This window comes from Eucalyptus grandis, chromosome 2 (genome assembly GCF_016545825.1).
Source record: "Eucalyptus grandis isolate ANBG69807.140 chromosome 2, ASM1654582v1, whole genome shotgun sequence".
In the NCBI taxonomy this organism is placed as follows: Eukaryota; Viridiplantae; Streptophyta; class Magnoliopsida; order Myrtales; family Myrtaceae; genus Eucalyptus; species Eucalyptus grandis.
The window spans coordinates 49762125-49777171 of record NC_052613.1 but is presented as its reverse complement, the minus strand read 5'-3'; the positions used below and the strand labels follow the sequence as shown (position 1 = coordinate 49777171).

Sequence of the window (15047 nt, the reverse complement as noted above, 5' to 3'; positions counted from 1 at the left end):
TTATTTCCTATCATCTCTGCATGACGTGCGCATGGATTGATGTCTAATTATAGGTTCTTACAGTGAAATTTATGGATCGCGGCGAGATAACAAGAGACTAAACTTCTGTTGTGACTCGAATACCCATGAATCTCCTTATTTTCTTAGCCAAAAAACGAAGACAGAATGCTTGAAGCGCCTCTCTACAACTGAAGCAACCCTTCAAGTATTTATTTACATTCGCAGATGTGTAAGATCCTAAGATATATTGTTCAAATATACGTGACTAACCATCGATCATAATCCTCATCTCTCCTAATCGAAAGCGTCTAACTTCTTCAATCGAAGATGAAGCTTGTATATATGGGCAGATGCGATGTATAGATCCGTTCAAGGCCTACTATCACTAATTCGCTATGCTTTCAGACTCATCGACAATGAACCTCATCTGCACGAGTATTCAGCCTGCTTCAATTGACCGTCGTTCTGTAGTAGTTGGTGTCTCTCGTGATAGCCAGAATGCAGCTCAAGCTCCTCGCGATGGCCGCTTTCTTCGGTCCACCTTTGTCTCTAGGGTTGATGGACTTAGGCCACGAACAGCCGCCACTCGAGCTCTTGTTCAAGATGGCTCTCATGGCCTCCGCTTGGTAGAGCACCGAGTACGCCCGCCCGATCCGGTTGGACCACATGCACGCGCTCATGTGCGCATTGAGCGCCTCCTCCCAGTTCCTACCGCCGTTCCTCTCCATCTCCACACGCACCGCCTCCGCGCAAAGCTTGCACACCATCTTCCCCGAGAACTTCTCCCGGACACGCCTTGCATACTCCAACTTGTACTCCTCGGACATCCCGCAACACTCGCACTTTGCATCCTCCAGCTCATAGATCGGTGGCAGCGGCCTCGCCTTGCCGTTGGCTTCGCAGGCAGCTTCTTTGCTAAGCTCGGAGGCGATGTCGGAGATGGTTCTCTGAAGGATCTCCATGGAAAGTCCCAAAGGATTGTGGCGGATGTTGTTGCCGCTTTAGGGTACGATCTGACGGGGGTCTCACGATTTGGCGCCATTGAAGTTGAACATTGCAGCAAGCGTTGTGATCAAGGTTGAAGTAAACACAGCAAGCTGAGCTCAACGGTTGAAATGAAATAAGAAGGGAAGGGACTACGTATGCCAATATATAGGCAGATGATTAACTTTTTCTCAAGGGGAAAACAGGAGAGTGAACTGTATGTGGACGTACCGGCCGTGAGCCCCCAGCGCGTCCTTGGAGGCTCTCGACTCGTCCGGCCCCAGCGAGACGTTGGATGACCCTCTGCCCATCTGATATGTGGTCTTGATGAGCGCGAGGGCCATGGAGGCGTTCTTAGCAGTGGCGGCGGCCTGGCGGGGACACGACACCATCACCATGAGCTGCTTGGTGTTTCCCGCCATGAGCACGGATATGAACTCTGCTGAGTCGGGCTCTTTCCCTCTCTTCCCTTGCACAAAAAACGGTCGCAACTTGCTGTTGGGTTTTCTTCTTGATGGAGATTGAGAGGGCGATGAAGTGTCGTTGGATTTTTGTAGGGTGAGACCCAACAAGCACGAGCGCTGGAGCAGAGAGCGAAGAAGTGACAAGCGATCGAGCGCCAGAGAGAGCGTAGACAAGGGAACCTGAAATTTTGAATTTACGAGAGGAAGCATCGGTCTTCCTCCTTCAAAAGTAAAAAAGGGAGGGGAGAGAAAGGGGGGACCTGGGAAAATATCTCTATCTCTCAGCAGCAAGTGCGCAGGACTATAATTAGGAGAAAATTTTTAAATAAGAAAGAAAAATTTTATACTTTCTGTGCGGGAACAGCAGTGGGGACCACTCACTAACGCGGAGCCATATGGAACTTTGTGATTGGTCGGGAGCACACTGACTTGGCACTGTGGGACCGCTTCATATTTTCTCAGCGCAGAAGATTCCCACGATACATAGACATGCAAAATCAATAAATAATTTGAAAATAAAGAAAGAACCAAGAAACTTCGAACTCGAGGCTGAGGAGGAGTCCAGGAGTTTCGTTGATTTCACTAACCCAGAAGCTGGTTTCACTCTCCTCTTGTTGTTCATCGTCCTTTCAGAGCCCAACCCGATTCTCTGGGAGACGCCATGATCGTGCTCTGGACCTCTCTGTTTCTACTTCCCTTCTCAGCTCTCGCCATCGCTCTCCACAAGCTATGGTGGACCCTGTGTCGCATCCAGAGGACGATGGCCTCACAAGGAATCAGAGGCCCTCCTTACAAGCTCTTCTATGGAAACACCCGGGAGATCCTCCAGTTCAAGAATGAAGCTTCGAGCAGACCCATGAACCTTTCTCACGACATCTTCCCTCGCGTCCAGCCTCACATCTCCACTTGGACTGGAACATACGGTGAGGTCGCGAAAATTCGTGTAATATTCGTCGTCTCGGAATTCCAATCTGTTTAATTTTACGTGGTTTCTGATCTGTGGGTGTTGTAGGGGCAAATTATCTGAGATGGTACGGTCTTCTGCCTCTTGCTGATCAAAGAGGTGGTGAACAATAAAGACAAGGCCTTTCCGAAACCTGAAATAGAAGGGTTTGTCAAGAAGCTTTTGGGCGATGGGCCCGTGACGACAGAAGGCGAGAAATGGGCGAAACAGCGTAAGTTGGCGAATTATGCTTTCCATGGGGATAGCTTGAAGGTACAATTTACATGTTCACCCAGGAAATGTTATCCGATGTTGTCTTTGATCACCAAAGATGGAATAGTAGAGATATGAATGAACACAATGAATGAGTGGGTATTTGGAAACACGATGTTGCTTGAAAATTGTTGGCCCATACTGAAGAATTTAATTGATTTCATCAAATGTGTGCAAATGCAGAGTATGCTTCCAGCAATGGTAGATAGCGTCCACATGATGCTGGACAGATGGAAAAATCTACACGGCGATGAGATCGAGGTGTACCAAGAATTTACAATGTTGACTTCAGAAATAATTTCCAGAACCGCATTCGGGAGCAGCTACGTGGAAGGAAGAAATATCTTCGAGATGTTAAGGAAGTTGGCCTCGATTGCGTCCAGAAACGCTTTCAAAATAAGGTTTCCAGGAATCAGGTACTCTCTCTTCTTTCTATTTTTCAGTTTAATTGGTCTGATAAGCCAATTAGTTGGTTGTTAGCAGAATGTCAAACCAAAAGTATACAGAACTTGTCCGACAATATACTTAGGCATTAGAATTTCTGTTCGAACTGGTGAACTGAGTTGATATGAGGGGATTTTGGTTACGTTTTTCAGTAAATTGTGGAAGACGAATGATGAACTTGAGTCCGAAAAGCTTGAGAATGGAATACGTGATGCCATGTTAGAGATAATTAGGAAAAGAGAAGAGAAGGTGAAAGCCGGAGAATTGGATGATTTGGGGAATGATTTTCTGGGACTGCTTGTGAAGGCTTCTCACAGTGATGATGAGAGTCGAAGAATTACAATCACTGATCTTGTTGATGAGTGCAAGACCTTCTACATTGCTGGGCAAGATACCTCAAATACCATGCTTACATGGACTGTCTTCCTTCTGGCAATTCACCCAGACTGGCAAGATGAAGCAAGAAAGGAAGTGCTCAACGTGTTCGGCAATCAGGATCCAGATCCTGATGGTATTGCGAAACTGAAAACGGTAATTTCTATTCATCTCATTTAGTTCTAAAATGTTCCTTTATTGTTGTCATTTCTGCATTATGAAATGATTTACATATTATGTGCTCTCTTTTCACTATAGATGGGAATGATCATAAACGAGTCTCTGCGATTATATCCGCCAGTTGTTGGTCTCATTAGGAAAGTTGGTACAAAAACTAGGCTTGGAAAGCTTGTTCTTCCTGCCAACATTGGCCTATACATCCCGAATTTGAAGCTTCACCACGACCCTCAAATCTGGGGTGACGATGCACAGCTTTTCAAGCCGGAGAGATTCTCTGAAGGGGTTGCTAAAGCCACCAACAACAATTTGGCGGCATTCTTCCCTTTTGGCTTGGGACCTCGAACTTGTGTGGGTTTCAATTTCGCAACTGCGGAAGCGAAGATTGCTCTTTCGATGATTCTGCAGCGCTATACTTTCTCTCTCTTCCCTGCATACGTCCACTCACATACTCAACTTCTCACGACCAGCCCACAACACGGAGTTCAGGTGATATTTCATGCACTGTAGTGTGGTGATGTATGTGCTTGCAGCGAGTTTGTACATTCAGAATCAGAAGACAGTTGAACTTGTCATTGGCTAGTATATGCAGTCATGTATTTTGGTGCATCCAGGTTTTTCTGCCCCGCAGTCATCACTGTGAATAACCAGGTTTCGAATGCTGAAATAAGATTGCATGCCAAAAGATAAAAAAGCAACGGATAATTGGTCGCAAACTGTGTACAACAGAATAACGTTATACATAGAGTAATCAACTTGCACATCTGTTTTAGACAGTGATGTCCAAGGCCTTAGCTGGGTATTTGTATACGACCCGTTTTATTTACTTCTTTACTTAATAAACCGATTTCATTAAAGTAAGTTTTAGTACTTTTAAGGTTATTTTATTAGAGTTCTACGCCAGCACTAGCGTAATTGTTGCCAAATTTGAGGATAGACTGTATGCCTTCTTGTTAGACTCGTTATATTTATACTGAAGAATACGTGATTAGTCTTATCACATGGCATTGTGACAGAGTCTTACCTAATAATTGTCCTAATTCAAGAGTTTACTTGCTAAACATTGCGGATAATGCGTGGAATACAGAAAGTACTTTTTTTTTTTTTTTTTTTACATAAAGCCATAAGATATTTGAATAATTTATGGAACACCCGGCATTAGTGCAAATGGAGTTAGCTAAAGCCTTTCCAAATTCCAAACATACATTATTCAAGAGTAGTAATGGACCCAGCAATATGAATTTTCTCAAGCAATAAACCCCTATATAACGTCATCACCAACAACAAAGCTAACCCCTTTTTGTCTCTTTGCCAAGACTTAAGTTGCTATAACGACCCTTTACTCTGAAATTCTCCCTCTCTCCCTTCAACCCGTCTTTGCCGAGACTTAAGTTGCTATAACGACCCTTTACTCTGAAATTCTCCCTCTCTCCCTTCAACCCGTCAAAATGAATCATAAATCTATTTTTTAACCCATATTTGATGGACCGAGTTATTATATGTATTAGTTGTTTTTAGTAAATGGGTTTAAGATGATAAAACCCAATATAATACGGGTTTTATATAGGTTCACAACTTATTAAGACTCAAGCCATTTTTATGATTCTCTCTTGCCCTCACTCAATCTTGTGCTCGCTTATTCTGCGCTTTCACTTTAGTTTGGATATGATTTTTCCTAAATTAGGTTAAATAAGAAAGTGTTTTAGTAATATAGGTCAGGTATGTGTTTAGTACAAATTGAGTCGAACATGTATTTATAAATTTGTATTATATGAAAATGAATTAATATGGATAAGAGCATTTTCGACTTGATCCAACCCAGTAGTTTGATGGATTTACCCTTCACCATGGCACCCACTCAACCTCCCCAAGCAAGGTACTTGCAAGAAGATGACATCTCCTAACAATGCCAAAAACTCCTTCCTTCCTTTCTCACCAAAAAAGCTGGGTCACCGCCTCTACCTACCAATACCAAGGCTTCCGGGTTGGCCCAAAGCTTTTGGACAGCGTTCCAGGCTTGCCAAGACCACTTCCAAGCCCAAGATCAATGTCCTCCTCATCGCGTCCTCAAGTCCCACACCACCTGGCTGACGGCCATTCTCTTATGTCTGTTGAACCGGGCCGAGTACTAGGGCCCGACACAACACCGCCCTCTCCTCACCCAAAGCCCCCACAACCTCGTGCCCTTCTTGGAGCTCAAGATCTACTTCGGGCAACAGTTGCCCAACCTCGCCTCCCTCGTGTCCCTGATGCCCTCCCCATCCACTTGCCTTAAGCTTCACTCCTGCGATCGGTCAAGGACTCTGGGCGCAATTGGTATTAGTAATTTAAAACATACCACCGTGTGAAAGCATCAAATAATGCTGGGAGCATGTATTTGTTTGGGTTTTTTTATGAAACCCTCTTCGCGGGGCAAATTGGCAGATAGATGTGCAATAATATTATTGAAAGACTTGCCCCTGTGCTTGGCGACTTGCGATGTATATCATTGACTTCATTTTTAAACACCAGTCCAGATTCAGTGTTGGATCCAATACTGGATCCACGCCCCCGGACACGAACCACCCAATGAATATTTCAATAGGTTGCTTCGCTTAGTCCAAAATAGAGGTAGGCGGGCTACCTATTAATTGTTATTAAAGGACCAACGGGAACCTTCGAATATGCTGTTCAAAGTTGACATGATATGGATGCTACTTGTATAGAAATTATAAAATGCATTTCGCAAGACGACAAAACATATTTTGGGTTAGATGAGTTACTTTATTGTGTTTTAGGATGTGCAAGTGTTCGACCGTTCAAGGCACTATAGGTATACATTTACTGATGTATCCGTATATCTCAAACATGATAGGGAACAAATTGGAGGACTGAGGATGTGTAGCTTCAATAGTTTGAGCGCATTGGAGGCGAATAAGAGCGATAAGTTATCGATTGGACAAGAGACCAAGTTGCACTTTAGGAAAGGCGAGGTTGGATATTGGGTCTAGTCGTGGATGAAGTTTCCAAGTGATATTGTATTTTAAGTAGGTTTTTCTCTCGAAAATTTGATAGGACAATGTGAACACTAGAAAATGACTAACTTGTGATTTTATCGGCAAGTAGGAAGTTTAAGCAAAGTTTGATCAAGACTATAAATTGCCAAGGTATAAAGCATTTGACAATTTAAAGAGAATCGACAACTCACTAATGAAGTTATCAATATTAGACATTTTAGAAATTATCGACAAGGGCCTTCACCAGTCAGTGAGAGTCATCGTCAACTATTGCAAATGTTTGCGGAGTGTTGAAGCTTGAAGACAAAGTTGATGGATCGACACAGGTACGTGGTTCCTGAATAGTATGCCTATAATATTGGGATTAATAAATTCTTATTGATAATCATTGCTAAATGATAGATGATCGTGTCTAGAGTTTATAACTTTTTATCAATATTTGCATATCGGATTAGGAGTTATGGAAGATTTAAATCAAAAAATTTTGTAAGTAGTTGCCGGTGGTTTATAAATACCTATGTTGTAATTTTTTCAAGAAATCGCCCAATCAATCACATAACATATATTCCTGCAAATTAATATTTATCCTCTTTATTCAGCGCACTTTATCATTCTCACACCCTTTAAATTTCCAGTCTTTGCACTTTAACTACCTTTAATTTCGCAACCATTTGCTTTCCTAGCCAAAATCAACAAATAGCCCATTGTTCCTAGATATATATCAATGTCATCCTTTCGAAATATTTCACTTTCTTGGTCAAAGAGATAGTCCACTGTAAGTTGTGCCTCTTTGCAAGATATTTCTCGAGAAAATAAATAAAAGAATGATACAGGACAAGGTTCATGTGCTAACGCCACATGCAGGGTATCTGTTTATCAATATTTCGAATTTGGAAAGTACATAAGCCTTAAGTTGTAAGAAAGTAAATAATCTATGATTCCAATTTGGAAAGTATTCATATAATATATATTCATTGATATGGTATGCCAAATTTAATTGTCTTGCTCTTCATCTATCTTGCGTTTATTAAAAACTGCCAATAAACTTGCCACCCAAGATGCCAAATTTGCACTAGAGAGATAACCAAGGGAGAGGAGATTAAGGGCAACGACTATAATATCGGCATGTTCAACAATTTGATGGATCTAACGACGATGGATGAGGTTTTTAAAGACGTGATGTGTTCTACAGGTTTCTATTGACTAAACTTCATCTTGAAGTTTTGTTAATGGGTATTGTGCCTCTCTGCAAGACATTGCTCGAAAAGAAATGAATGAATTATGAGACAAGGTCCACGTGCTAATGGCACATGCAGCTCGCTTATTCATCAAGATTTCAATTAAAAATTTAGCTAGGTTGCATTACTATATCTTTGAAATTTCACATAATACAACCCCTCAAATAAAACAAGTTTCTTCTCTTGATCTTTACCGAGAATAAAATCATGTATTTTGCAAACGATGTCTTTTTAGTTTTAATTTTTAAGGAAAATGCCACTAAAAATCTCAAATTTTACTTAATGTGACATATTTATCTTAATTTTTTTGTGATATTTAAAATATCAAACTTGTATTTATGTGATATATTTACCTCAAAATTTTCTTTGTGACACAAAAAAATCCCATCTTTCACCTTTGTGATACATTTACTCCAAAATTTTCTCTATAGCGTAAAAAAAAACTTTTTTTTTTTTTTTTTTTTTTTATCAATGTGACACATTTATTTCAATTTTTTTCTATGATATCAAAAATCCTAAACTTTTTTCTATAACGACACATTTTTGGGATAAATGTGCTACCCGAATACGAGTTTGAGGTTTTGATGTTATAAGAAAAAAATTTGAGGTAAATATATCACACTATACAAGTTTGGAATAAATGTGTCACAGAAGTAATAAGTTTAGAGTTTTTGTATTACAAAAAAAATTGAGATAAATATATCAGAGTAAGCATAATTTAGGATTTTTGGTGGCTTTTACCTAATTTTTAAAGAGGAAAAATCAGTAAATGAAAATATTGAGCAATTAACGAAACTACCTTATATTTTAGTAGAAGGTTATATTAACTTGAAATAATGATTCCACCACTTTCAAAGGTCAATAGATTATGAGCTGCTTTCCGGTTCGAGAAGGATCGATAAAACAGGGACCTTGCGACTTTCAAATTTAATAATACATTATGAACCCGTTTTCAATTTCACAAGTGGGTCCATTTACTTAAAAAAATCATTTTACACACTCAAATTGCATCGTATGTTATCAACGAAATATTCGCCTCACAAGTGAGAGTGTTTATTCGTCAGTAGCTTACAAATAGAATATGATTTTACTTTTTCAAATTGCATATTTCATTATCCATAAAATTTCGATCTACAAGTGGGCTTGTATATTGGTGAGACGTACCGCCAAAATAATTACGTTATTATTTTCAAATGACATGGTAGATAATCAATTGCTTTAGATTGCAAATTGAGTCCGTTTATTTATTTATAACTCATCAATGAAATAATAATTTTAACATTTCTATATTCTATACGATTTCAATTCATTTTAAGATTCACAAATGGGCTCATATGTTCGTCTCATTTACCCCGGTTCATGTGGACCTCGCTGGAAATTACAAGATTTTGATGGCTTTCGGGGATTGGACGTGCATGCATCCTAATCATTTAATAATGGCTCGTCCTAAGCTCTTCCTTTCCCAGGCTGGATTCGACGAACCTGGACTGGCCAGCGACACATTGGAATTGTCTAAGCGTGATCAATTTTAGGATAGATATATCCCAACAAGAACTCAAACCTATCACGTTAAAGTTGGTTCCAATTTTTAAATCGGAAACTGAACAAGTTGGCTCCAGATTAGGTATGAAACTCGACCAATTAGTTTTGGGCTGATTCAGGTTCAACCTGAAAAGCCGGTCTACCTTTTCCCTATTCATTTTTTATTTCATTGCTTAATTATATGCACATTTTTTGGGATAAAAACATCGCAAATGTCATAATTTTCGTATGACGTACACTTAAATATCATAACTTTTTTTCGATCACTCAATTGACATGGCTTTTAAAAACATTCATTGAGTGTTGTAACTTTTAAAATCTGTTCACCTTACTATCGAAAATCCGTAAACGTTTTTAAAATAATTATATCGCTCAAGTGATTAATTGAAAAGTAATATGACACTCAACTAATAATAATAATAAAAATAAATGATCCTAGGATGAGCACCATACAAAAGTTGTGGCACTTGTGATATCCTTTTTTCTCATACTTTTGTTAAAACTGTCATTCAAGAAACGATAATGAACTGTTTATGCTGAAATGTTTAGCCTCATTGTTTTTGCAAAAGTTTTTAACTAAGAGACTAATAGGTTTTGGTTTTGAAACGCTTGAAACCCGATTCTACTGCGAACAAGCCTTGATATCCGTTCAAAGCTAGTTCAATTTGAGAGCCGAAAGCTGAACAGTTGAAGACTGGATAAAGCCGGTTCGGTTTGCTTCCAGTTCTTTTACTCGTCCTTAATGTGTTTTAATTAGTTAGTCTCTATCCCACGTTTTCTTCGAAATGGAGCCAAAATGTCGGACCAAAATGAACTTTCCAACATCCTCCCAACAAAGTTTATCATTTTCTGACCATGTCATCCCCCAGCTCATAGATTCCTCCGAAAGAAACAACAAATGCTTGATCAACATTTTTACTTCACAAGTATACCCTCTATTGTAATTTTCCCGTTTGTCATTTCCTTTCTTTATTTGCTCCCCAGAAAGTGCTATGCAATTAGTCATCTTCTTGAGCTCTCTGTTTCTGTTTCTGTTTATTGTTCTCTGTTCTCTTGCCAAGCTATTGCACAAGCTATGGTGGAACCCACTCAGAATACAGAGGGTGATGGCCCAGCAGGGAATCACCGGCCCTCCCTACAGGTTCCTCCATGGAAGCACCAAGGAAACAATCAAGATGAATATGGAAGCCAGGAACACACCCATGAGCAATCTCTCTCACGACATATTCCCTAAGATTCAGCCTCAAATCAACACATGGATAGGCACATATGGTAAAAACTAAAAAAAAAAAAAAAAACTTTGCTTTATTAGTGTTGTGAAATTTGATATTTGAGCTTTCGTGCAACTTTGTAGGGAGAAATTACTTGAGTTGGCTCGGACCTCAAGCTCAACTAGTCATCACAGAGCCAGAGCTGGTTAAGGAGGTGCTGCTTAACAGAGATAAAACATACCCGAAAACAGGAAACAAGGACTTCTCCAAGAAGCTTCTAGGAGATGGGCTGGCGAGCACACCTGGCGGCGAGAAATGGGCGAAGAAGCGTAAACTTGCCAACCGTGCTTTCCATGGGAAAAGTTTGAAGGTAGTTGGGCTCGATGGAAAAGAGAATTGTGTGAGTTGAAGTTTTACTAATTATTTCTGGGAAAATTTGAATTTGCAGAATATGGCACCGGCAATGGTGGCCAGTGTTCACACAATGCTAGGAAAATGGAAGAATCGAGAAGGGAAAGAGATCGAGGTGTTTGGAGAGTTTAAGGTACTGACATCTGAAGTGATTTCAAGAACTGCGTTTGGAAGCAGCTTCGTCGAAGGAAGGAACATTTTTCAGATGTTGACAGGATTGAGCTTGTTAACATCCAGAAATGCTTTCACTATAAGGTTACCCGGACTAAGGTATCTAACATTTTCCAGGAAAAAAATTGACTTGGCAATTTTTAGTGTGTAGAAGCTAGGAAAATCCAGTAAGCATAGGCCACTATTCGATTGAACTTTAGATTTTTTTAGTAGGACAATTCTAACGAAACTTTCCAGTTGAGTAAATGTATTTGAAGGAGGTAATTCATTTTTTTTTTTTTTTAATAACCAGTCTTATTGCTATAACTGCTGATGTAAGATCACACTTAGCAAGCTGCAAATTTCCGATGATGGTCAGACAACGACTTGTTCATCGTGTAAATACAAACTTCAAGCCTCAATGGACTAACGCATTTTACATCTCAGAATCTGAGTTTCAGTTAGGCCTGAAAAACTCTGGAATTTGTTCTGAATCCTGCTGACAGTAAGCTTTGGAAGACGGTGGATGAAGTCGAAGCAGAGAAACTTGAGAAAGGCATACGCAATTCCATCGAACAGATGATCAAGAGAAGAGAGAAGAAGGTGATGGCTGGTGAAGTCAATGGCTTTGGGGATGATTTCCTAGGACAGCTTGTGAAGGCTTTGCACGATGTGGACAAAAGCAAAAAAATCACGGTCAATAATCTGGTGGACGAGTGCAAGACATTCTACGTTGCTGGACAAGAAACTGCCAATTCATTGATGGCATGGATGTTATTCCTCCTAGCGATTTATCCAGAGTGGCAAGAGGAAGCAAGAATGGAGGTTCTTAATGTATTTGGGAATAAAGACCCTGATTTTGATGGACTTGGAAAACTAAAGAAGGTATTGAAAACCATTTGAGTCTTGGTCTCGGTCCACCTTTTTCAGTTCACTTGAATTCTAAGTTAGACATGATGCCTCACTAATTATGTTTCCTTTTCATGTGCAGATTAACATGATCATAAATGAAACTCTGCGGTTGTACCCCCTTTAGTTGGTTTGAATCGAAAAGTTGGCAAGAAACAAAGGTTAGGGAGGCTTGTTCTTCCTGCTGATATTCAAATCTTTGTACCAATTCCTAAGCTTCACAGTGACCCTGAAATCTGGGGGGAAGATGTGCATCAATTCAAACCAGAGCGATTCTCAGAAGGTGTAGCTAAAGCTACCAACAACAATGCGGTCGTGTTCATCCCCTTTGGCTTTGGACCTCGATCTTGCGTTGGGATGAGCTTCGTGATGACTGAAGCGAAAGTCGCCCTTTCAATGATCCTCCAACGCTTCACCTTCGAATTGTCCCCAGCGTATATCCACTGCCCAGTTTATAATTTCATGAACCGCCCACAACATGGACTTCAAATCATATTTCATCCTCTTCAGTAATTCATCACCACATGATGTTCAGTTGCAAATGTCAATTTGACAATGGCTCGTAAAATTCTTGTTTCCAGAGGCTTGTGATATTTGTAAAGGTATAAAGACATCTTTCTCTTAATATCCATTATACATTCTCCGTGTATAGTCTATATGGTTTGCCAAGACTCTTCATGGTGTAGAATACTGTGTCCTGGTTCTTGTAAGTCATCAATTTTTAGGCATGCGCCTCTCACGTAACCTGCTCTATAGACTATGTAAATCAAGTTTATCTCAACCACTGATGACATGAGCTCCATGATATGACCACATAATTAATGGTTTAGATGATAAAGAGACTGCAGCTAGTCCCTCATATGAGAGAGAGAGAGAGAGAGAGAGAGAGAGAGAGAGAGAGATGAATTAGCAGGCAACGATGGTGATGACGAACGTAGTGCGTTCAGGCCACCGCAGGTTGGCAAAGTCAATGACAGTGTCGTGAAGAAGGCGGCAATAGAACACTATTTGCTTGAGGAAGAAGAATGGAGAAAAGGAAAACGTAAGCTAAATAATAATTAGTTTAAGATGTGAATTTATCATGGGGTTTCAATTCATAAAAGATTCAATATTGATGATGTCAATGTTGATAAAAAAAAATGGGGGTCGGTGTTATAGATGAAGCCAAATATTTGTTTTTAAGGGGCTTTTTTGTTTTTTTCTATCAGATTTTGCTTTTAGATTAAAAAGTGATACCTTTATATTAGCGATGGTAAGACCCTAGCCGTCAATATGCTAAAAAAGGAAATAAAGGCAAGAAAAAGAGAGAAGAAAAAAGTGAGTTTTTTTTCTTGATGGGGGTTCTCAATCTCTTTGTGCCTTGATCTTGAGAGAATATATTGTTGTATTCCAACTTTTTTCGAAGTCTAGTGGATTCACAGAGTGCCTCCGCGTGGAGATGTAGCCTAGGTTTGGGTGAACTTTGATAAGAAATTTTCTAGCGTGTTCATCTGATTCTATTATTTTATTATTATATTCTGCTCGGTGAATTGTTTGCGAGTGTTATTTTTCTAAAATCGACGTGCGATTTCGTGAAAACTGGTATCAGAGCCTAGGTTGGCTAATCGAGAACATCAAGGGTTTTTCGGTGACGTTCAATTGAAAGCAAACAGGATGGCAGAAGATAAAATCAGAATCGATAAGTTCAATGGAGAGGATTTCGGATGGTGGAAACTACAAATAGAGGATTATCTTTATCAAAAAGTCTCTATGCACCACTTGAGGGTTGGAAACCCGAGATGGCGGAAGTGGATCCGACAGCAGAAGCCAAATGGAAAATTCTTGATCGAAAGGCATTAGGTGCGATTCGTTTAGGGTTGACGAAAAAGACAGGGTACCACATCGTGAAAGCAAAAACTGTAAAAGAAGCCATGGATATTCTAACGAATATTTATGAAAAGCCGTCCACATCAAATCAGGTATTTTTGTTGAAGAAACTGGTTAATATGAAGTTATCTGATAGAAGTTCTGTGGCAGAGCATATTAATAGTTTCACGCAGGTCACGGGTCAATTGGAATCCGCAGGCATAAATTTAGATATGAAGCTTCAAGTTTTATTATTTTTATGTTCTCTTCCAAAAAGTTACAATACCGTAGTGCAGGGAATTTCGAGCACCATGAAGGATGATTTAACTCTTGATGATGATGTGAGTAGTATCATGGATGAAGAGATGAGAAGGAAAGTCTCAGGTGGAGATAATTTTTTTGCATCTACATCTTCAACGGCACTCATAGTGGAGAACCGTGGAAGAAGTAAAAGTAGAGGAAATTTCAATGGGCGTGGCAGATCACAATCAAGGGGTAAGAGACAGGTTGCAAAAGATGAGTGTTGGTTTTGTCACAAAACTGAACACCGGAGGTTTCAGTGTGAAACATACAAAAAGAAGCAGCAAGATAATAATCAGGGAGCTAATGTGGTTAGTGATGAATCTTTGCTAGATAACTTGTGTTTGTCTGTAGGGTTTAACTTGACGACAGATAAATAGTTTATTGATTCTGGTGCTTCTTTTCATTGCACCTTGTAAAGAGACGTATTTGATGATTATGCCAGTGGAGATTTCGGACAAGTGGTTGTGGGAAATGACCACATGTGTCCCATTGTTGGGAAAGGAACCATGACTATGAACATCTCAGGTGGAGGACGTCTAGTTTTGCGTGAAGCTAGGCATATTCTAGAATTAAAGAAAAATCTGATTTCAACTAGTAAACTTGACGAAAAAGGTTTGGCAATAACCTTTGGATACGAAGAGTGGAAGATAACCTCAGGGGCAAGAGTAGTAGCAAAGGGAAAGCGTACAGGTACACTTTACCTTCTCCAATGAGACAATATCATTGATATGATTGCAACTACAATGGCTACAGGTAATTTGTCTACTCTTTGGCATTATCAT

General features: G+C 39.8%; 2 protein-coding genes across 2 annotated transcripts; one reads left to right on the top strand and one right to left on the bottom strand.

The window, feature by feature from the left end:
* Window positions 1-449: 449 nt before the first annotated feature.
* LOC104435587 lies at window positions 450-962 on the bottom strand. The gene has a single exon (XM_010048311.3). The coding sequence runs from the start codon at window positions 960-962 to the stop codon at window positions 450-452; it is 513 nt and encodes a 170-aa protein (XP_010046613.1).
* Window positions 963-2109: 1147 nt separating this feature from the next.
* LOC108957778 (cytochrome P450 CYP749A22-like) lies at window positions 2110-4201 on the top strand. The gene is made up of 5 exons (XM_039307183.1): window positions 2110-2371; window positions 2477-2664; window positions 2848-3080; window positions 3261-3639; window positions 3742-4201. Exons 1-5 carry the CDS (start codon window positions 2110-2112, stop codon window positions 4168-4170), a joined length of 1491 nt encoding a protein of 496 aa, XP_039163117.1. The 3' UTR covers window positions 4171-4201.
* Window positions 4202-15047: the final 10846 nt, after the last annotated feature.